Source organism: Molothrus ater, chromosome 5, assembly GCF_012460135.2.
Source record: "Molothrus ater isolate BHLD 08-10-18 breed brown headed cowbird chromosome 5, BPBGC_Mater_1.1, whole genome shotgun sequence".
Classification (NCBI taxonomy): domain Eukaryota; kingdom Metazoa; phylum Chordata; class Aves; order Passeriformes; family Icteridae; genus Molothrus; species Molothrus ater.
Window position 1 is genome coordinate 9326570 of NC_050482.2, and position 23967 is coordinate 9350536.

At 37.3% G+C, this 23967-nt stretch overlaps 1 protein-coding gene across 2 annotated transcripts in view; it reads left to right on the forward strand.

Moving 5' to 3' along the window:
- Window positions 1-23967, forward strand: part of SEMA3A (semaphorin 3A) — a 165079-nt gene that overhangs the window by 117787 nt on the left and 23325 nt on the right. For both annotated transcript variants that reach the window (XM_036400772.2, XM_036400773.2), the window contains 6 exons: window positions 9317-9459; window positions 10596-10710; window positions 10802-10871; window positions 11925-12069; window positions 17697-17916; window positions 22999-23090. In XM_036400772.2, the coding sequence (XP_036256665.1) occupies window positions 9317-9459; window positions 10596-10710; window positions 10802-10871; window positions 11925-12069; window positions 17697-17916; window positions 22999-23090 (785 nt within the window). The remainder of the gene's footprint in view (window positions 1-9316; window positions 9460-10595; window positions 10711-10801; window positions 10872-11924; window positions 12070-17696; window positions 17917-22998; window positions 23091-23967) is intronic.

The following is a 23967-nucleotide window of genomic DNA, read 5'->3' on the forward strand; positions in this document are numbered from 1 at the left end:
TTCTGAAGTGCTGTCAGTGACTAATAATAAAAATTAAAATAATTAAAATGAAAAACAGTTTGCTTGTACGGGATTAAAGTATAAGCCAATGAAAAGCTGTTTGAGAACAAAAACTTTCTGACAGTGCAGGTACTCTTGCAAAACTTTTCTATCTGAAGCAACTTCACAGTTTTCATCTCACCTGTGGTATCAAATACTTTTTTTTCTTTTTTAATGAACAGAACTAAGTTTCACATCAACAATAAATGAGTACATTATTGCAGTTGTGTAAAACCCTGTTAATACCTTATGTTGACTGAAGCTAGATTAAGTTGGAAACACATAGTGCTTACATGACTACTGAAAGAGGTTGTCATAACTGATGCTATCACACTGAATACCTCAGCTTGTGCTGAGGGGTTTTGCTCCCACTTACAGATGCCCTATTGCATTTTGTGTTGCTGTGCTACACTGACACATGAGCTAAAACCAGTCATTCATCCAGCTCTTTCCTCAGTTTTTGCTGCCATCCCTCATTAATCCTACTTTAATGGATTTTGTGTCAAGTTGCTTTACACTAGCTGTAAAAGTTCATTAAACCAACAAAATGTTTCTTGTAGTTTGACAAAATTACCTCAGTTCTTTAGCCAAATCTAAAGGATTTCACAAAGAAATTAAATTACAGGAGACTGGAAAGGTTAGGAGATTGCTGCAGGAGTTCTCTACTGGATGAGTCCGTGGGAAGTGGTGTAGGCTGATGATCATTTCCAAATGAATGAACATCCCTCATGGAGAGTTGAGACTATGGTAGAGGCCTGTCCAGTTTTTGATGTGCCATCAGGGAGAGGAGATCTTTTTTACAGCTACACAACCCCTTCCACACACTTCTAATTGAACCTGGCAGTACGAAAATTTGGAGTTTTTCTTCCTGTTTTCAAAATAGATGATTTTTGACGCCAAGGACATATTTTTTCACTTTTTAGGCAGAAAAAAAGTAATATTTCTATGGGCAAAGGGTTCTGGAGACAGGGTTGTACACTGCATGGAGCTGACAGAAATATTAGGAATTTAGCTTTGAGGAGACAGAGGCTGAAGATGCGCGTGTCAAGCCAGTGCTGTTCAGCTTTTGCCAGTTGTACTGCTGAGGGCTGTCCCATTTTCCCTACTCTGGAATATGTTTGCCATGATAATCCTCAGCTATTCCTCACACTCAGCCAGGTATTTGCCTCCTGCAAAGTGCTGTGTCAGGAGTTTGGCTGCAGCATGTTCCCTCAGCCTTCAGGACACCTTCTTGTGCCCTTAATTTCCAGGTGGGAAAGTGGAAGAATATTCCACCAAGACATAAACACACATCTCTCAGCATTCAGAAAGGCCTGAGAAAATCACATTAATGGAGAGGAACAGGTTTGGGTTTCTGACTTCTAGGATCAGCTGCCATAAACTGCTTCAGCATCTCCAGGGACTTGTGCTCCACCTGTGAATCTTCAGAGCTTACAAAAGGCAGGCCTGTAGCATGGCTCTATATGCCAAAAGTCTGTAACACCCCAAATCAGAAACATCTTTTGTCTTCAGTGCCTCCACGCTCCACTTCCTCCTCTAATACATCACATCTTAGCATAAAGACTCTGGTATTTAGTTCTTGTCACTCATCCAGAGCTCTAAAGATGTAGGTTACACAGTTAAGGCACAGGCTTTCTAGTGTTTTTATTTCCAAACATCAATGTCAAAAACTTCAGATAAATGACTGAGAGAGGAAGAAACAGGCTCTTAGCTGGAACTCTCATTACCTTTAAGAAATACAGAAAATTGAGATTAAAGTATTCCTAAATGGAGACAGTGTGCTGCAAGCCTCGCTTTCTCTTCTGTGATGGACGCTAGTTTTCTCAGTTGCCCAATTACTCTCTCTGAGGGACAAGTAAATAAGTTTAAAATTAATTGTGTTGATAGATATACAACAGCCTTGAAACACAGTCAGTAATGGAAAAGAGGTGTTAATTTTGCTTGTTGTTCTGTAAGGAGATAATAATCACCTCTTTTAAATTAAATAGTGTGGATAGATCATAAGCATTGTTTTGTGAGAAATCTAATTTATGTTGAGCATTAAGCTATAATTTTACTGAACTTTTATAGTCACTTTTCTTCACCATATAATTAGTCTTTAACAAGGAATCAAAACTATTGTTGTCTCTTTAGAAGAAAGGCTTCAAAAACTGATAATTGCATCAGAGATCAACATTTTCTCCCTTCTGTTTCCTGTGGGAGCCAAAATGTTATTCCCAAGATATGTTCATGCTGAATTATGCCTCTAAGGCAGAGGAGATGAGGGGTCTTGGGGTGGTGGTGGCGTTGTCTTGGCAGGTACTCAGGGAGTCATTCACAATACTCCAGAGGTGCTGAGCACCCAAAACTGAGGTTGTGCTCTCCTTGCCCTGCATCACTGCCAGCCCCCAGGACGGCTCAGTCCCCAGCCTGGCCTTGCCAAGTTTTCACTTCTGCTGGCTGCCCCCAGCATGGAGCCTGAATGCTTTAGGATGTGTCAATACACTTTCCATTTCTTGCTTTTTTGCCTCAAATATAGATCCTTAAAAAGCCTCATCATTTAAATTCAGTTTTATTGTCTCTCACAATGAGAAGGGTGCATGGATGACACTTATGGTCAAGCCACTGTAAAAGCCACAAGGGCTAGACTCCTGTTGCTGTATGTGTAAGTGTACCTTTGAGATGCAGAAGAATTTACATGTGTAAAAATATGGTGTGTCTTTTTTAATTCATGTCTTTTGAGTGTTACATTGCTGCTGCAGCCATGTATTGAAATGACAGAAGAGTGATATGTTGTTGCTACTTTTAATACCTTTCATCCTTGAAAGTCTGTAATCTCTTCGTGTCACACAAGTCACCACTGAAGCATAGCAGTTGGAATCTGCAGAGGAAAGGTTTGTTGGTTTGAGGTTGTTTGTTTCTTTTTAAATTATGAAAAGAGTTTGGAATAAAATATTTTTTAATTGAAATTAAAGAAACTTTTGGTAAACCTTACACTTATTAGTGTGTTTTATAATCTGTGTCACAAAAATTGCCTTTACTAATCTTTGAAAAATTGATAAAAAATAGGATATCACTTCTAAGAAAGAGAAACTAGCTGACATAACTAATGTACTACTCTAAGATCATCTTGACTCAAAGATTAGCCATTTGATGATTATCATCAAGCTTTAAAACTCTTTCTGAGGGGAATTTCCATTGCAAAATCAGTGAGGGACCATGAGGCTTCTTACCTTGTAATAGCTGCTGACAGCTTGATCATGCATGGCCTTCATGCCACACATCCTCCTGACTTTGTAAACAGCATCTTCAAATGACATCTCTACTCTGTGGTCTGTCCTTTCTATGTTAGCATCTGACAATAAGTTACCACAAAACCCTCATATTAGCTCCATAATAGCCACAAGTTATCCCTTGTGCAAACAGCATTCCCAGTTCGAGGATGTGGTCTGATGTGGCCATCCGTGTTATTGAGGAGCTTCACTAGAAGCAGTGAATCCATGAGAGCTCTGCAGCATTTTCCTGACTCAACAGCAGCAAGAGGAATGTGAAAGTTGAGGAATTTAAGTGAAGGAACTTTGAAAGAACACCACTAAAAGCTTTGCTGTTTTGTAAACTACATTCAAGTGTGTAAAACCACAAACCATCTTAGCTCTCTCATCACCACATATTAACAGCTTTGTCCTCTGGTGACCTTGCTGAGGCAGAAGCTCTGCTCCGCACATTTGCGACTGGAACTGCAGCTCTCTTCTCTGTGGGTAGTAGGGCTTCACAGAGAGAGCAAGTCCAGATTTTGTGAGGACAGTGCTTGGTTCTCTGTGCTGGGTCCCAGCGGACGGGTGCTGTACGTGGTTATGAAGCCTTGAGTAGCTGTCTATTTTTGTTGTTGTTAAATTTTTAATTTCATCTTCTCTAGCCTTCCTCTCCTTAGGGTCCCAGTCACCCTCCAGTACTTTTCATTAAATTACAGCAATTGCAGTTTTACTGAGCATAAAATTTCCCTAGTTTCCTAGAATTTTCTTGCTGTGAACTGATAAATTAGTCATTTTGACCGTAAATATACAATAATAGGGACATCCAGTTCAAACTCTTTACAAAGCATTTCCTAAGAGAACTGCCCTTTGGTTCTTGTCAAGTGATGAAGAGATGACCCCAGCTTCTGTGCTTTCAGCTTACTCAATCTTGACAGCTAAAGGTAATTTCTGTGCCTTCAAGTTTATAGATCTTCATTAAAATGCTAATACAATTCACTTAGAAAGCCAATTTCTGACTTTTATTGTTTCCTGCTCTTGGGTGCGTGTGTGTATTTGTGGGTTATTGTTGGTAAAGGGTAACATTTGTTAAAGAACCAGTGCAGATCGATATACCTTCGCTTTCCCTCAACCTGAAATGCTGAGACAGGCAAAACATGTTTCCATTACTTAAATAAGCAAACAATGGCAAATAAATCATAAAGGCAGCTGGACCAAGGTGTCGTTTTCATAAAGAGCCAGATTTCTCAGAAAGGACAGTTTAATGGGCTGCTGCCAGAGAAATGTCTGCAGAGCTGGTAATTGCAGGAGGGCACACAAAGGTGTCATGTGGGATCTGAGGAGTAGCACCACAGCCAAGACAACTGGAAAAAGGAGACTGAAAAAGGTGTGGACTTTAATGATTTGCTTCTTAAAGGCTGATTGTTTTAAATAAAAATCTAAGTTTTTATTTTTAGCTTGTTCACTTTGGCTGCAAGATCAGAGAAGTGTTTTTAGCTGTAATTTTTATTTTGATCGTGTTTGTGCTGTGGCTTTGTTTCTCCTTTGATCATGCTAAAACACGTTTCAGAAATGTTTGTTTGATGTATGCTCTTTTTTAAAGCAGTCTTCTATATTGTCTGCCTGTGTTTTTTAAAAGCAATGAATCATTGCAAAATATTTGCTGTCAAATTATTTCTTAAATCCATTTTCCCAAAACAAGCTTTCTGGACTTCTAATCAATGGGAGACTGCTTTCAAACAAGAAAGTGTTGAACTGTTGTTGCAGCACTTCTGAGGGCTACGTGGATTGGAGGCAGTTTTAGGGTTGCAGAATACTCCATAATTCATACTCAGAAATTTGAAGTCATTCCGTCTACCCCCAATAGCAGCAGTGCACTGACTTTTACAATTGTTACTGGTGGGTTTGGATCAAAGTCCTACTTCCCATTCAGTAAAACTTGCTTGAAGTTCATTCCAGCATTTCTTTTGTGGCTGTGTTGTGTTGAATGTATGAAATAGGTCAACCCTGACTGAATTATTTTAAACTTCCCATGGGGACCGCTTGATACCAAACCTGTTTAAATTTGCAGGGTAGGGCAGGGCAGTCTCGATACGTGAACATACACATTCATGGATGACATTCTTTCTTCTGCTGCATGGGTGAGCAATTAGGAGAGTCAAGGAGAAGTCCCTTATTCCCTCATCTGTGGATATCTCCCTTCCAATCCTCAAAGAAGAGCAGTAAAAAAGTGCTGTGCAGTCCGTGGAGAGGGCTGTGTTGCGTGACTGCTGGCCATCTGGCTGATTGATTCATCAAGACCCTCAGCAGCCAGTAGTGAGCATGGTCTGAAGCCCTGGGGTTGAATGCAAGTGTGCATCAAGCCTCAGGCAAGTCAGGCAGCCTCTGTGCTAGTGGAACAATAAAGAACACACTACAGATCACTGGTTCTTAGCTTTATAACCCATGAAATTGTCAAGCACTTTTCTCTCCCTGTCCCCGCACATGGTATCATGATGTTGTTTCTGTAACCACTACATTCATTCTAAACAGAAATTAATCTATTTCTATATGCAACAGAACACATGTAGCGTGCTCTTCATTTATTTGGTTCACTGCATAGACATAAATCTGTTAGATGGAAGAGGGGGAAAAACCCAAGCACCACCAGGTAACAAGAGCAAGGGCCCTATAACATGAAGAACCACTCTTTTATTGACTAAAACATATCGATTTACCTAGATGGAAAAACAGTCCAAGGTGTGCTCAGTAAGAAGTGTTATTCAAGAAAAGGTGTTTCATGATGTACAATGGATGTGTTTCTAATAGAGGTTGTGTGACTACTTCATTTGCAGGGATGTAGTCAGGATTATTAATCACTCATTGAAAATCTGAATCCATCTCTGATGAGCACTGGTAAGAAGTATATACAAAGCATACTCACATGTGCTCTAGCTGTGGCATTAGTTTTATCTGCCTGCCTCACAACCCTCTTCTCTGCTTTCACTCTGACAGAATAATTTAAAATACATATTTTCAATTTATTCAACTATTTTTCTATCATTGTTGTGTCAGTCCTGCTTTAATACTAAACTGTCTTACTATTTCTGGTTCACTTGCAAAATTATGAGAGGGAAAGAAAAGAATAATAATATGCTAACCGAGGGCAAGTTTACATAACCAGTGCTATATCAGCAATATTTTTGCCTCAAAATGGGGCTCCCCACAGTATCTTCATAGGCCAATGTAAAGTTAGATTTTTGACACCTGATAATATAGTGATTTATTTTAGAACTTGATCTCTTGTGATTTACAAAACCCATTGTGCTAGAAACAAATCATTCAACCATTTGGGAATGTGTTTAGGTTTTGGTTGAATATTTTTTTTACCCTTTTTCATTAAGCCCTTAAGGATGTAAAAGCAACATATTCAGAAAAGAGGTTCTCCAGATCCAGTAGCCAAGAACAGTGTCTTATAATGGGAATCCTCTTTCTCTGGTGGATCCTTCCCCAGTCTGCAGTACAGAAATTTTCAAGCTGTAGCCCTTGTTTCTTAAGATTGAAGTTGCATGCAAAGCCCTAGTATATCGCATAAAAAACAGTTGAGGTATTTTTTATCTTGAGTCTCATGTCACTGTAACTTGAAAGCTATTAAATGCACACTAGAAAGAAAGGAAGGACATTTAATAGCTTGCATTACTGGGGTTTGGGGTGGAGAGCTTAAGATCTCAGATTTTTCATGTTCTTAGATGTCTAAAAATGTTTATTTTAAGAGACAATAGGTGGTAGATGCCATTTCACAGAGATCTGTTTTGTGGCCTGTGTTGTTCAACATGTTCATAAATAACCTGAAAAAGAGGTTGAATGAAAGGTAGGTTTTTTTTTCACATGAACCTAAGTTATTCAGCAGTGTGAGACAAATGAAGACTGTGAAGGGTAACAAAAGGATCTTAATGCAACTGGGTAGCTAAGCAATCAAATGACAAATTAAATTATTTTTGATGAATGATGTAGTGATAAACCATGGGGAAAACCATGAGGAGAGTATGTCTATCTTCACATATAAAAGAATGGGCTATGGACAGAGTACCACCAATGAAGAGTGAAGTTCTGAGGTTTTGGCATGTAAATTCCATGGCAATTTCAGATTACTGTTTAGGAGCTGTCAGAACCATATTAACTGCTAGAAATTAATAGGAAAAAAAAAAGAAAAAGGAAAAACTGTAACAGAGAATTCAACAAAGAGAATTGCTCCAGCCCTTGTTAAAGAGCATAGTTCATCCACATCTTGGTCACTGGGCATTTTTCCAATACAGGAATTGAGAGGAACTAAATGAAGTTATTGAGATCAATGTTCAAAACAAAAATCAGAAGTAAATTTTAGTTCATTACATTGTGTAGGTGAGGAACAAATTCCAAAAGGACATGCTGAATTCTGGAAATGTGCATGGGTTCAGGAAGAAACTAGACAGATAACTGGATTGAAAGTCTATTGAGAGTTAACTAAGGACACAGAAGCAGCAAAGCTCAGGGAATCAGCTACACTGAAAACAGCTGAAGGAAGGGATTGTCTTGTGGGAGAATATTATTTGTAATCACCATATTCTTTCTTGTCTCAAATAATTACTTCTGGAGAATCTTGGAGGTTGTGTGTTGATCTAAGTAAACTTTGGTCTGAGCCAGTAGGGTCATCCTTCTGTACTTACATAAAATATATACACGTATGCACCTACACACACAAATACATGAAAATATATACATATATATATATATATATATATATATATATACACACACACACAGAGTACATGATAATACATACACATACACAAAACTGTGCTGTATAGACTCATATAATATAAACATCTAAACTTCTAAACTTCTGTGTGCATAACTTGTCAATGTGTCTTAAAAACACTGCCATGCTTAATAAGGCAATGGGTTGCACAGGCCAGCTAGTGCAAACTGGCAAAACATAGCAAAGTTCATTATTTCCATGATTATCTGGCAAGAAATATACACTGAAAAGATGTTAATACAGACACTAAAATAGCTTACAATTTCACATAGGAACAGGACTCTGAGTAGTTAAATATAGTTCTTCTACAGTTAATTATCCCAGCAGGATGTAGAATGGTTATAAAACAGATTGGTAAATCTGTTGGATATGCCTTCTTTTTCCAAATATAGTGAAAGATACCAGCTGAAGTATCTCTGTAAAATACAGTGATGAGCCAGATGCACCACTGGCATGAATTTATTGATGTGAATTCTATAAAATTCTCTCTCCCAAAACTTCTTTTCAGTATTTTTATGTAACCCATCAGTATGTCCACATTATATGTATTTTCACTTGTTGATGAATCTTTTTTGCCACCAAATAAAGTTGTCATTCTAATCATTAAGAAATAAAGTTTATGTATGTAAAAATAATACTTCACAAAAATGGAAAGACAAAGTATTTCAACAACTTGAGTAGAAATTCTAAAATATATTTCTCTTCTGAAAAGAAGACAAAAATTTGGGAATTTGGGGTATCATGTGCAGGTAGTATCAATCAAAATGTGGTTTTCAACTTAACTTTTTTTAACAGTAATGAACTAACAATTTTCTAGGTGTAATTTTTTTTTAATTTCTAAAATGAGAACTTTACATTTGTCTCCATAATTCTTTCATTTTAATTGTTACTTTAACAGAAAGACTAACCGAAGTCCAGACATCCAAAGAAGAAGAAAAATGTCAGTAAAAAATACATGGAATTATGAAACCATGCTGTAATGTTATACAAACATTTGTAAAGTGATTTCATAAAAACATTTAATTGCTCCAATAATAAAGTTAAGATTTGTTCATTAAATACCTGTAGCAAACACCTCTCTGTATTAAAGATAAGAGGAATGTAAATACCTGTCACACATTAGCAGGTGATGATGTACCTAATATAGAAATATTTACCATGGGATACAATGACTGGGTCTTGGGAAGAAAAATGACAGTCTATTTATGTAAGGAAGAGAAATGATCCAGTTCATGCAGTAGTAATGTGCACAATGGCATTGTCTTCTCAGATCCCAGATTTGTCAGTGCTCACCTGATACCAGAGAGTGACAATCCAGAAGATGACAAGATCTACTTCTTCTTCCGTGAAAATGCAATTGATGGAGAGCACACTGGAAAAGCCACCCATGCCAGAATAGGGCAGATCTGCAAGGTCAGATGATGAATTCTTGGTGTGATACTGAATGCATTTGCAAGCAATTTTAGAAATTGTGTTTTCTCACCTGTTAACTATTCAGTATTAATTGACTCTTGGGTCATCCCAAGACAAAAATAGTGTGGGGATGACATACAGAAATCAATACCATTCAATTCCTTTTTAGGGGGGAAAATTCTCAAACTATGATGTTTGGTTTAAAAATCTGTAGGCATCTTCTGAGGCTTAGAAAGTGTCTGCAAAAGAAAGTCTTTTTACAGGAAATGTGATACTTCCAGGTAGGCCAAAAACATCTGAAGAATTTGCTTTTTAAGTGTTAATACCTTTCCATTCCCACATTAGTGAAAACTTTTAAAACAGAGGCAAAGGAAGATACAGAAAAATGATTGTTCAAGGCTAGCTGTAGAAATGGGCAGCCATTCCAAAGACCCTTAGTGACTGCAAGATGAATCATTTGTCCACACTGATAAATGTCCAGAGGTTTTTCTGACAGACTTCCAAAAATATTTCTGCTAATGAAATTATATTAAAAAATGTTGTAGTTTTGGCAACTGTAGTGTTTACAGTAAAATTTTCTGTTAATCCATAAGCACAACTTCAATTTACCTCCTTGAATTCAGAGGTTCCTACTTTTAAACCAATTACTCCACAACTATGACGTCCTCAGGGCCCTTGGTTTCTACATTTTGTGGCTGTACAGCTGATCTCATGGTTCTGGCATTTTTGTCTACTTTGTTCCATTGCAAGTTTCATTTCTACTTTATTGCTACCCATTTCAGCATAATAAACCCCCTCAGCTTTTCCAGGACATGGCAGACTGGGAGCTTTGGAGCAAGATGTTCTGCCGATTCCTTTTTTCCCAGTGTTGAATATGTATAAAGTTATATAAAGAGATTTGAGTGTTTCTGGTTTTAAGTTATGAACTAGTATGATATATGGCACAATCAATGTAAAATAAAAATAATTCAGATTTTTTGTCTTTGTGACATAATATTGCTTTTGTACATAGAGGTGAATTCTTCTCTCTTGTTTTCTCTAAATGTCATCTTATTTACTATATTTTATCTGTACTCTGTTGATATTTGAAACGAAGACTGTTGCTAAATATTAATGCAAAACACTTCTGTTATTAGAATGACTTTGGTGGACACAGGAGCCTTGTTAACAAATGGACAACTTTCCTCAAAGCACGTCTGATTTGTTCTGTGCCGGGACCCAATGGCATCGACACACACTTTGATGAACTACGTAAGTGGCAGAAGTGGCTGGAAAATAGAAATGTCTTCAGGTATTACCTGTATGAATTTAACCTGATTTTCTTTTCTTCTTGTCATTACAGAGGACGTGTTCCTAATGAACTCAAAAGACCCTAAAAATCCAATAGTCTATGGAGTGTTTACAACTTCCAGGTACAGAGCATATCATTTTCTTGCATGGAAACTTGGATGGCTGCTTGTTTTAAAGAGGTCTCTTTGTTAAAAGTGTTTTTAAAAACCACAAAATTTTCTTAACCTTTGAACCGAGAAGTCAATGTCAGTAAGAAGTAATGAATTAGATTTCTTTCTTATGAGCAGTGTACATCATCACCCTGAAGCTAGCAAACACAAAGACTATCAGTTTCTCAGGCTGTTCTTGCCATTGAATTGGCTTTTTATAGCAGGGATCAGCATTTGTAGCCCTTTCCACACAGATTTGGAAAATGAATGCAAGCATAAATAAACTTGTTTGGGGGCAGTGTAAAATAGGAAATCTGTGGAGTGAGAAATTGGCTAGTCAAGGAGATTTTAATAAAAAATATTGCTGAAATCTGGAAAGTCTAGTGATCTTTCAAAAGTTCTGTTATTGAATCACATATAACTGTGACTTGAATGTTTTTGTTACATTGTGCTTTCACCAAGAACAAAATATCCTTGCAGCTTTGGCCTGAGGAAGGTTTGCAGTACTAGTTGTATTGCCACATTTGTCTGTGAAAGAGACAAGTTTTAGTTTCTAAACAGAAAGAATGTTTCTAGTGATACCAGGCATAGAAGAGGGAGATTTACAAGTCCTTACTGTCTTCTGTAAAAAATGTCAGGGTAAGAAACAACACTGAAGTTTGTACTTGTGCTGCCCAAATGATAGAAGAGACTGCTAAAAAAAATAGAAAAATGTAGAGTGTAGGAAAAAATTGAATAGTTCTCTAGGGAAAGCCTTACTGAAATTTACTCAAATTTGGGCTTTGGCCTTCTGGGGACAAGATGTTTTAAATAGTGAAATAGCAGCCATCTGCTAAGGAAAATGTCTGGGAGATCATATCAGTTTTGCTGAACTTTCACAGGAGGTGAGTGAGGATTGCTCTGAGAGCATGTCAGAGGTTTGATAATCATCACATGCAATAAATTAGAAAGCATCAAGCTGCTATTCCCATAGCTCTAGCACTTGATTAAAGAAACTGATTTGATTTCTTCTCCCCTCATTTTCAGTAATATCTTCAAGGGATCAGCAGTGTGTATGTACAGCATGACTGACGTCAGGAGGGTGTTTCTTGGTCCCTATGCCCACCGAGATGGCCCCAACTACCAGTGGGTTCCCTACCAAGGGCGAGTGCCGTACCCACGGCCAGGAACTGTAAGTACCCCAAGGAATCTGAACTGGGAAAACTGTGGAAAGTATTTTCACACATTACACGGTCCTTGAGCTGAGATCCAGGAAAGAAACTGACACAAATAACGAAATAGATAGAGTGGCAGAAGGGAAAGCTAACAGTTCCTCCAGGTCCAGAATGTACTGATTTTCTTGTAACATATGAAACTGCAGTAACAACTTCACTTGGATTTTAATTTTGGCATTCATATTAACAACTTCAAAAGAAGTTTTTGTAATGGCTGGAGAATTTTACTGAAAGTCAAGTGTTTCATAAATTATATTGCATTATCCTTTCCTTGGAATTAGGTTTTTTCCCCAAATATTGGCTGACTGAGCCATTCTTCATAAAAATGAATGGAAAACAGGATTTGCCTCACTGTTAGGAACTTTCAGTCAACGTTAAATCTAGGACAGTAAAACACATATTTCTGCAACAGATGATAGAGTGACTACAATAGTTTCTAACTTCCACTGGGAATTTTTAAAAATATGTGGTTTTACCTGATTCTCTGTTTCTGGTTTATAAATGAGTAAAATACCAATCCATATAAGACATCCATATTTCAACTGATATCATCACATTCTAGAAATATGTAACTGCCTCTGAAATTTCCAGTAGTCTAAGAAGATGGGACATTTATGAAACAAGCATTAATTGCATACATTGGGCTTGCTCTTTAGCTTGTGTAAGTCAGCTTGGCCCCATTTATGTTGAGGACTGTCATTGCAGAAGATTACATATATATATACACATGGATTCATAAAAATGTATATATGTAAATAATATATATGTCTACAACATTCTTCTCAAAGTCTTCTTAAGTGTAAGGCACAAAAGAAAACTGGAATAACTCTGCTTCTTTAGTTCATCAAATTTTCTACTTTTCTGTGGTATGTTTGAAATTGTCCTTTCAAATCTGATCTTTCAACTGATATATATGTTCAGGCTAATGAAAATTACTTCCTAAGTAAAAGAAGACAGTGGCTCCCTGACAGCTGGATTCCTCAGCACTCCTCACTCCTTCACTGCAACTAAAGGAATTTCTAATTTTTTCCAGACTTAAAATATCTGCTCTGCAGCATAAAAGAGGTTTCATTTCTCATCTGATGGTGAAGCTTTTTTCCCAATTATTACAGTTAATTCTGTTATGTCAGGGAGTTGGGTTTTTTTTTTAAGTTCTATTGTGTTGCAACTCTAGAAAATGTGAATGAGTAGATATTTTTGGTATTTCTTATAGAGCTATTCTCACCTTTTCAGTTTAACAGACTTAATGTTCATTATTCTGTTCCTTTATACTCCTCTTTGATTGCAGCTTCAATTAGCCTTTCTGAACGAAACCAGATACTAGATATTATGTAGAATTATAAGAATGTTGCATGTTTTTATTACAGAAGTAGACTGAGATAAAGAACTGACTGCTGCACACAGACTCTGTTGCATTCATTCCTCTGCAGAGATCAGATGCAGCTCTGTTGAGATTCTAAATACACAACTCAAATACTGGCAATTCTGTGTCCTGAGACACAGTTCTGGCCTCAGTTCTGCCTGGGAGTTACTCCTCAACTTCTCTGAGGGTCTTGATGTGAGTTGTACATGAGAAAAGAATAACTTGATCAACTTCCCCAGAATAAGCAGAAAAACAAGGGCCAGAACCCAGCCCTTTAGTGACAAAGTGACCTAAGACACCAGAGCCTTTGTCAAAGTAAGGAAATGCAGTTAGGTTACAGATACTTCTGTTTCTGGCTACCCTATCAGAATGGAGTTTACCTTTATGATTTCATTATAAAATGCTTTTATTAAGATTCACAAAGTGCAAAGATGTTCAGATTCCACCATAAGCTGTTTTCTTGCCTAAAAATCAAATGTAGTCCCAAATTTTACAGGTCTGCTTAGCCCCACAGATGTAGTGCAGGAGGCCATGCCACTGTAATTGGTGTTAGAGTGGCTGAGGCCAGCAGTTTGCCAGGACTCTAATCCTGGGTTCTGCCACTTTAAAAAAAGAGGCATGCCCTCGCAGTTGCTAAAATCATTCTGTTGTATTAATAGGATGAAACTGAATTGTAAAATGAGGTGCATTTCTGGCTGGAGAGAAGCTTTTTGTTTATAAAGTGATGAAGTTGTGTGTGTTTTCAATGATTTGAAGATCTGTTGAAAATAGAGAAGAAAAAGATTTTTGAAGTTCCTTAGATGTCAGACCTTTGGACTCCTTTTCCAAGAAATGCAGAAAGAGATGGAGGAAAAAACCTGATGTTAGAGTAATTCATTTCCAGATTGCACTGCAGTTAAACAGTACTGAATTATCTCAGGAATTTAATAGGTGAGGTGCCAGTAAACTTCTTGAGCATCTGGTGATTTGCCCAGTATGAGTAAAAGAAAAAGAAAGGAAATGGTTTTTGAAAAACCAGAAAGCTTGGTAAACAATTCTGCATCAACTTCACGTGCAGCAAAGAAATTGCCAGAGTTTTTCCTGTATGATCTACAGGACTTGGGTTTTGTTCTTTCTTTTCTTTTTTCTTTTCTTTGTTTTTCCTTTTTTAAACTTTTTTAAAGTATCTGGGAGAGGAGGGAGGACTTTTGTGTATACCTCATCTAAACTCAGGTAGCTCATCCTGAATTCCTATCTGACTTTCGGTGAATTCAGCTACAGAGCTCAGGTTTTCTCTGCTTCATGATACCAAGAGTTATGACCAAAGACCTTTTTCTTCCTACCAAAATGTAGATAATGATTCCTTACTAGGCCTAGTCCTGGTAATGCACTTTAAACTTCATATAAAGACACAGGGTTACAGTAATTTTTTTATTCTCAGAAAAGCAGGGGATCCAAGGAGTAATAAGGGTCTCAGAATTGAGAGTCTTATTCAAACACACAGAATTATGACTCTAATTCTAGTTTTATGAATTTTCTGTGCAAACTATATCTTGGTTCATAGAATGATAGAATATCCTGAGTTGGAAGGGAACCACAAGGGTCACTGAGTCCAACTCCTGACTCTGAACAAAACAGCCCCAAGAGTTACACCCTGTGCCTGAGAGCATTGTCCAAATGCTTCCTGAGCTCTGGCACTCTTGGTGCTGTGACCATTTCCCTTGGGAGATTGTTTCATATTGCTGCAAGTAAAATCCTTTGTTAGAAAATGAGCCAGAAAGTAAATATTCAAGCAGTTGAAACACAGCTGAAATTCATTTGCCTAAAATTGAAATGAATGTTCATTTAGTATTTTTTTCAGTGTTTGCCCAGCTGCAATTAACAATACTTAGTTCTTGTGTAGTGATTTTTATGCATAGAGTACTTTACAGCTATTATCTAATTAATTGCTATCTAATTAATCCAAGTAATTAGTATTGAACTGTAGCTAGAATATTAATTGAGATGCAAAGCAAACTTAAAGTGCAGCATTTGAAACACTATTTTTGAGACAGAGAATGGTTTGGCCAACAATCATGAAAAGTCCATCTGATTTTCTCTTTGTAATATTTTTGTACAAAAGAGCAACAACATATAATAATAAGAAAAAGGTTAAAAAAATCTTGAAAAACTAAAATAGATAGCTAATTTGGTTTCTGCTTTGTCTGCTCCACGTGCCTTAAATATTCTTCTTCTTTCCTCTCTTACCTTCCCTACAAACAGAATTTGCTTGCTAACAAATATGGAATTTGCTTACTAACAAATATGCCCACAAGGGACAATTTACACTTTATATGTCCATGCTGGAAGTGTCCCTTTGCTGAGTACAGCAACTACTCTTTTTTGACATTGATTTTTAAATTTCATTTCTGTTGAATTATTAATAATTTGGATCAAGGTGATAGCAAAGACAATCGATTTTTTTCTGTTGAGCATCCTGCAAGGTCTACATTCTTGCTTTATAAGATCTTGTCCGCTAGGTTTTTAATTTAATTGGAAGGCATTTTATACCTGGATATGAAGGGCAAATTATCTCGGGCATTTTAACACCAGTTGTTTATATTTGAAGGTCAAATACTGGAAAATAATTAATTTCAGCTGGGATTCAGTGTTTTATATGTCTTTAAGAGTTATCTGAACAGATCTGTAGTTGGGGTCACCAAGATCTTTGACAAGTATCTTTGGCCTTTGGTCATGGTGGCTCGTTTCATTCACCCATTAACAGTACTAATATAGTGCTAATGCTTATGTTAATGTTACAGGTAACTGTTCATGAAATACTTACCAATTCTATAGAAGAGATGATGACAAATGGTGATGATCAGCCACAGAGTGTCCTGATGGGGATATGTAATAGCTGAAAGCGGGGGAATACTTCTGTGGCTACCAAGACCATGGTCTTACCTCTCTGGTTTCTGCTTAGAGTGGGAGAACATGAGCTAAATGTGAAAAGAAGAGATGTGTGGCTCTCACAGATGAGAGGCAAAACTGTCTGGCCCACCCCTGGGTATATGCAGGGGAAAAGTGACTCTTTTCTGTCTTACATCATTGGACCAGATTCATCCCAATGGGACACACCAGCTGTGCAGGACAGTGAGGAGTTACTGCAGTTCCTTAGTAAGATCCTCTCACCTAAGAGTTCACGTGGACAGTATGATGAGTAACACTCACAGAAGGCTTTCTTTAGAATCAGAGGGGAAAAAAAAATACATTTAAGACATGACTCACTAGATTTGATTTAGTGTAACAGGATCCACATTATCGGGACTACACGGAGGACAACACAGAGTTGTTGACACAAGCAGGGGTTTGAAAAGTCAGTAGAACAGGGCATTGTCCCAGGATTTAAGGATTTGGTTCCTCACACATCAATTTGGACTTCCAGTGAACTTCTGAAGACAATACTTTGAAACAAAGATGATGGCCTGACAGATGAGTAATGCGATGGTTGACTCTCATAATTAAGAGACAAATATTATGTATATATGTTAAGAGAAGTTTTATAGACTTATGGTTATGTTTTACCCCCCCCCCTTGCATTGTTATCAGTCGGTGGCCTCGGTTCAGGACATTTGGGAGGGTTGGCTTGTTGCTATTGCAACAAGAAACTGACCTCCAATCAAGATTTAAGGAAGTAAACTCCACCACTGGACAGTGAAGGAGAGTTGATGGACAGAACTTTGGGAGGGGCTAAAGGGTTAAAAGGTGGAACATCCAATGGGGGAAAGATCCTCCACCCCCAGAGCCGTAATATTTTCTCTCTTCAGTCTTCTGTTGTATTTTTGATAAGTTTTTAATAAACCTTTTAATTTTTTTGGAAGTGAATATAATTTCTCACAATATCATAATTAATTAATTTTGTGTTATATACATAACCAAATACTGAATTGCTTGCCTTGTATTGAATGATTTAGATATTTCAGGATTTCTTCTTTCTGGCAATTAAAGACTAATACTAATCACAACTGGACTTAAAAGCCTTTTGCACTGAAAAGGAATAGGAAAAGTGATGTATGAGGATCATTTGCATTTTGTTAACCATATTGGTTTAAATCCCAAATAAATTTAAAAATAGAGACTATGAGGAATAGAATTATCTTTTGCTGTCTGTCACAAAAATCTTAGATTCCCTGACATATTTAATTATAGACTGCCGTAGATGGGATGATAAATAATAAAATGTTTCCCTTTTTGTTTTCCTAGTGTCCCAGTAAAACATTTGGAGGTTTTGATTCCACCAAGGACCTTCCTGATGAAGTTATCACATTTGCCAGAAGCCATCCTGCCATGTACAACCCAGTATTCCCCATCAACAACCGTCCCATCATGATCAAAACAGACGTGGATTACCAGTTCACACAGATCGTGGTGGATCGCGTAGATGCAGAAGATGGCCAGTATGATGTGATGTTCATTGGCACAGGTGAGAGGTCTTGAATCTACACTGTTATCCTCCTCCAGGATTGATGGAAACCTACAGCAGATGAAAATTCATAGTCTGAAAGACAGAGCATTGACTGAAGAACAGTGTAAACATGTGAAAGTTTGGGGCAGGACCCAAAAGTGTGCATGTGGGGAGGTCTTTGTTACAAGCATCCAATGTTACAGGTTCAGGCCATAGCCTGCACAGCTTAATTCTTTAGGAGCTTTGCCAACTGGACTAGGATCAAACCACCCTCTTTCCAGCTACTGCTTTTAGGGGTTTTTATTAGAAATGTCTTGCCTTATTAATTATAATTTAGTATTAAAATGCGGGGTTTGAGGTACCCATTTTGAAGTGCAGCTTAAAAAGTATTAACGTGAATGAGGCAAATATCCAGGTATGGTAAAAGTGTTTTGTGCCTTTCAAGTATTTCAAGTATTGCCTTACGATGCTCAGCCCTTCAGCCAAGAGGTTGTATCATTTTACTTAAGATGAAGATATCTGGCACAAATGGAGTGTTTCAGAAGAGCTGGTATTCAAATAGAAAGATGATATCCTTTCCAAAGCATTTGCAGAATCATACAGCTTGGGCATCTTAGAGAAGTGCAAATATGCACTCAGAAAAGACATTTTTTCCAGAAAGGTAATAATGAGAAAGAGTGTCCAAAAATTAGCTGATAGGCAGTTTCCCAAATTCAGTGGTTTCAAAACTCTGCTGAGTAGCAATTGGATCTTGTGAATCTGTTTCTTCATCTGTGAAAGTTTTACATTAGTTGGCTGGTGCCTCAGTTATGTTGAATAAAAGTATTTTAAACTTCTACTGAACATAATTACTAGTAATTAGACATTGGCATCATGAAGCCAAACCAAATCAAACCAAAACCCTACTGCTTCTTTTCAGTGTTGGACCAAAAAATACCTCTGTGTCTGTCTTATAGCAGTCCAACTTTTTACATACTTTAAATACAGTTCTGGTACTCTAAACCTGGAGTCAGATTTCCAAAGCAATAAATGTAAGATCTCTTTCATGTTGGTGCCTGAAATGTATTATGAGTAAACTGAGAGCTGGTGAAGTTTTGTGTACCAAACACAGTGCAAGTATAACAATTCAGAACATTTACTGCAGAAAACACAGCTCTGCAGGAAGGGTTAAAGCACTTCAAAGCTGTAAACTGAGTTATTAGATACCAGTGCTACAGTATGTTCTTGCATAAAACATTGACAAGTATTTTCATATGATTTTACACAACATATAGATTTTCCATCACACATTAGAGACTTCAATGTCATCCACAATTCACAGTGTCTGGTGCCTTTCAACAAGTCCTCTATGACCTGATTTGGCCCACAAAAAACAAATTAGTCACATATATGGTATGATGCTGAACAAACATAAGGAACTTATTTAAGTATATTTCTTGAGAAAAAGAGGTGGCATTTAACTCTCCAAATCTTGGCCTGTGGGCTAAGAAAGATGCTTCTGCAAGGGAAAGCAAAAAGTTCTTCCAGAGATCCACTGTACCTTCCTCAAGACTGCTGTTAGAGTTAGATGAAAAGACAGAAGTTCCTGTCTGTTTCAGGCAGTGCAGGAAGATTTGCTTAAAACTGAGCTACAGCTTCTACGTAGTTATCATTGCAGACACTGGCTATTTATTTATTATGTCTAGAAGTTCTTAGGTAAATCAGTCAGGCAAGATCTCCCTCTAAAAGAACCTAAATGATAATTTTTACCTTTGAGTTTAGGGTTTTCCTAAACCACTAATATTCAGAAGTGAGGTAAATGCTCAGGATTCCATCCAGTGCTGGTGATAGCCCTGCCCACAAACTATAAGAAAAGTGTTGAAACGTTATTACTTGCACTTTCCAAAAGCCATTTCAGCACTAAAATCCTCTATTTCTAAGTGCAGAGTGTCTTTATTTTTTGAAATACTACTTTTGCCCGTAGAAACCATTTTTCTTCCAGCAGGAGGTCATACCCTCGTGGGACAAAAACAGGCATTGCAACACCCATGCCTGGAGCTGGAGCACAGAAGCTGCTTCGTGTTCCTCTGAGCTCACTGTCCTTATTGTGGTTTCCAGAATCAGGAAAAGGTGTCTTCCACGTGGAGGGGAAGGCAAAGAGGCAGCACTGAGCCCTGCCTGCCTTCTGCCAGAGAGCTGTCCTGAGCCAGCTGCTCAGAGTCAGAGGAATCACAAACAGATACACAATCAGCATGTATTACTTCTTCCCAAGCAAAGAACTAACTGGGAAGCAGATTAGGGACTTTAGTCACAGTCCATTTTCCCACTTTGTGATCTGAATCTATGACAAAGCCAGAATTATGCTCCCTGGGGTATGGCTGGGTTTTTCTGTGCAGGTCTGTCCCATCAGATTAGATAATATTTCTCTGTATTTTCCCATTGCTGTTAGAGCAATCTACATTATTCCCATGTGCTGCTGAACTGCACTATGTTGAAGAAATAGTTTTTTTTTTTTCCTTTTCACTGAATAACTGATGATAATTGAACACAACATAATTAATAGCCATCCAGTGTGGTCACATTTTCCGTTCCTGTGGGGGAAATCTTGAGCTGAGCAGTTTCTTTCCCACTCTGATTGTACCAGTGTTTCACAATGAAAATAAAATCCTATCAGTGTGCTTGAAAGTAATCAGAAAAAACAGGATTTCATGCATATCCTGATGGTCTAATGTTTGGCATCCTTTGGCACAGTTAAAGTACCTCTGTCAGTAAAGCCAATTAATAACAGTAATCTTATCTTTCTAAGCAGAGCCTATTGATCCTAAAGGAGACGCCTGATTCTGTTTGTGTGAAATTGTTTGAAATGCTACTCTGTAAAACTTGATGTAGAAGTCAGATAAAGCTCCATTTTGGTACCTATGGCCTGACCAGAGTCTCCACAGTGATTAACTCAGTGTATCTTTGACCTCAGAGGCTTTCTTGAGATCAGGCAACTGTAATTGTTGCAGGAGCCACTTAAAAGTCTGACCTTTTGTTGAAACAACATTATGGGAAACTTGTGTCTGCTCAATGCCCACTCAGTCTGTTTTATGAAAAATCTCCCTTTATTTCTAGGATATAGCATTTAATGGGCTGGGACTGAGGACAGTCCTAGTCCAGCACTGAATAGAGCTGTGACACTTTGCTACACTGTTATGTTTATTATGTCAGAGTTCCCTGTTCTTCACCCATAAAATGTATTTTCCTCAAAACCACAGTCATCATATTACCAGGATAATTAAGGAAATTAACTTATCAATTAAATTACAAATATAACTACTGTTAGATTTTCTGTTATTCTGAATTACTCTGTAGTAGAAATGTGGATTTTTTCTTATTATTTTAAAGTTTATATTGTATTTGTTCTGAAACATTCTCAATATTTCTTGTTCTAAATATAGTCAATCAGTCGCAGTGATCATAATGAAACCAATCCAAACTCACTTATCTAGTATATTTTAGTAGCAGAATTTGAACATGTAGATGCCTAAATAAAAAGAAAGATGCGCTTTGCTTTGTTGTTGCTTTAAGAAATAACTAATGCTTTGTGTTTTTAAAAGAATATATTAATTTGTGGCTAATTAAAGAAAACAGTAATGTACATATTCCAGGGGAAAAGAAATTGCATCTTTCTAAAATTCCAAAAATATGTATCTAGAAACCAACATCTGCTTAAAGGGAAGCAGATGGAAAAAATGAAAAATCTCAGTTCTACAAGATATTCCAGGTTTTCTAGAATACTTAAATACAAAACCATGTAAAGTTAAGTACCACTATTTTCTTTTTGATTCAATAGCTTTTAAGTCAGTTGCCCTATAAAAACATTTCTAATGCATGTGATTTCTTTGTCTCAGTTTTATGTGCATTTTAGATATAGAAGTAGAGTTGTCATCTTTTTATTCAGAAATTTCAGCTAACACCCACAAACTATATATACTTATAAAATGTATATATATATATATATATATATATATATATATATATGCTTTTGTGTAATTGATGGTTAAATTCTTGTTTTAAGAATGTCAACCTTTATAGTTATTTGAGAATTTTATCCACTTAAAATGCCTTGTGTTTTCCTAAACCATTAAAGCTGTAGGATGTGCAACATGAAGAGTCCTTAGGGACATAGTTATTCTACCTGTGATACATTTACATGGCACTACACTTGGCTGGTTAAAAAGAAAAGTCGCATACAGATTGTTTCCATTTCAGAGAGTCTGCAGTGATGTGTGCCAACCTAGAAATGGTTCTTTGTGTTTTTGTTGTTTCCTGGAAATTGTGCTCGTAGAAACAAAGAAATAAATTACAGATGCAGAAGCTGAATAACAGAGATGGTCTTTAGTCTCAACCATGTTCACAAAACCAAAGGCTGTGGCTCTGGAATTTCAAGTGCTGGCCTTGTTGATTTTAAAGCTTGTTGCAAAACTCAAAAAATGTAATTTGATATAATACTAAAATGCTGGCACACACCTATTTCTAAACCAAAGGCACACATTGTATGCTTTTTACCCCTCAGTGAAGAACCAGCATCTTACACACAGAGAAATAGAGATGCCTTAAGGGGCTTATACATCTTAGGTACTTTGTTTGACACAGGGAAGATCGCAGGTACTTAAGAGACCTAACAGCTTCATCTGTCTAAGAACGTTTGTCCAGATGGTTTTATAGCCATACTGCAGTATCTTCACATGCATTTTAAGAAAGAAAAACATCATATTCAAAATGGACTATAAAACACACCTGGGTAAATTTAGAGCATTTCCTTCCCCAGTCATGAATCTGTCATTTTATACTGTCACCTAAATAGTATTTCAGTCCTGTCTATTCCTTAATAACTATAATAGTATGTATTTTCTTTGATGCATTTTGATAATTCAAATACTTACATGTTCTACTGAAATACGTTGTTGTCTGAGGTTATTTTAAATAGCAGTTATTTTGAATGAGTGCTGAGAGATATGTAGCTTCATAGTCTTTATATGTGAAATAATTATATACTACAAGAAATTCTGGCTGCTACAAAGCAGAAGTATTCATCCTAAGCACCTGAAAACACTTTTTTTTTCCCCCCTTTTCAAGATATTGGAACAGTTCTTAAAGTGGTTTCAATTCCTAAGGAGACTTGGCACGAATTAGAGGAAGTCTTGCTGGAAGAAATGACAGTCTTTCGGGTAAGTGCAGCTAAATTTCAAGTGTCAGGTTGTAGATTTCTCTGTGGACAGCTGCAAACTCAACTACTTGCAGTCTAGCCAAGGAATAGCCTGGCATACCCCTCTAATTAGCTTGTCATTTAGAGAGCCTGACACCAGTCAAAATAAATCTTGAAAGTTTCAGTGCGAGCTGGAGGTTAATGATAAAAGAAATGGCATTCTGGGCTCTTGTTCCATGGTTTAAAAAGTAAATTAGTATTTCTGAATCTTAGAGCTGTTGCATGCTGGAGTTAAATATCTACCTGTGTGGGTCTGGGAACAGTGCCTGTCTCTTTTCTCCCACAGTGATATGCAATATATGAATTTATAATTGCATCAATTCTCAAAAATATTCAGACTATCAGCATATTGTAACTAGGAAGATACTTTAGGTAAAACAATGATCTGTCCACATTTCTTATGCTTAATAATCTGAGGAACAAAGTGTTTATATTTTCAAAGGTCACTTTGGGGTCTCATTTTCGTGGTCTGACACAAGGCACCATAAAGACCCCCTAACTCTAACACTTTTTGGTGAAATCAATCTTCTCCATTTTTCCCGTTTGAGCCACATAAAAAATACAGCATCCCATAGGCAGCCCTACAAGGAAGGGCTGAGTAAACCTTTCAAACACTTCCCAGACAGAACCCAGGGATGTCTCGTGTTTTGTACACAACAACGAATCATTTACATTCCCCACGTTACTCTTTCTGTCAATGCCGTTTTATGGCACCACTTCCCCATCTCCAGGCAGCTGGAGGTTGTCCCTGGCTGGGAGCACAGGGTTGGTGTGACAGTGTGAAGATGCTGCTGGCATGCTCCAGGAGCATCCTGTGCTGATAGGGACTGTGCCCTGGC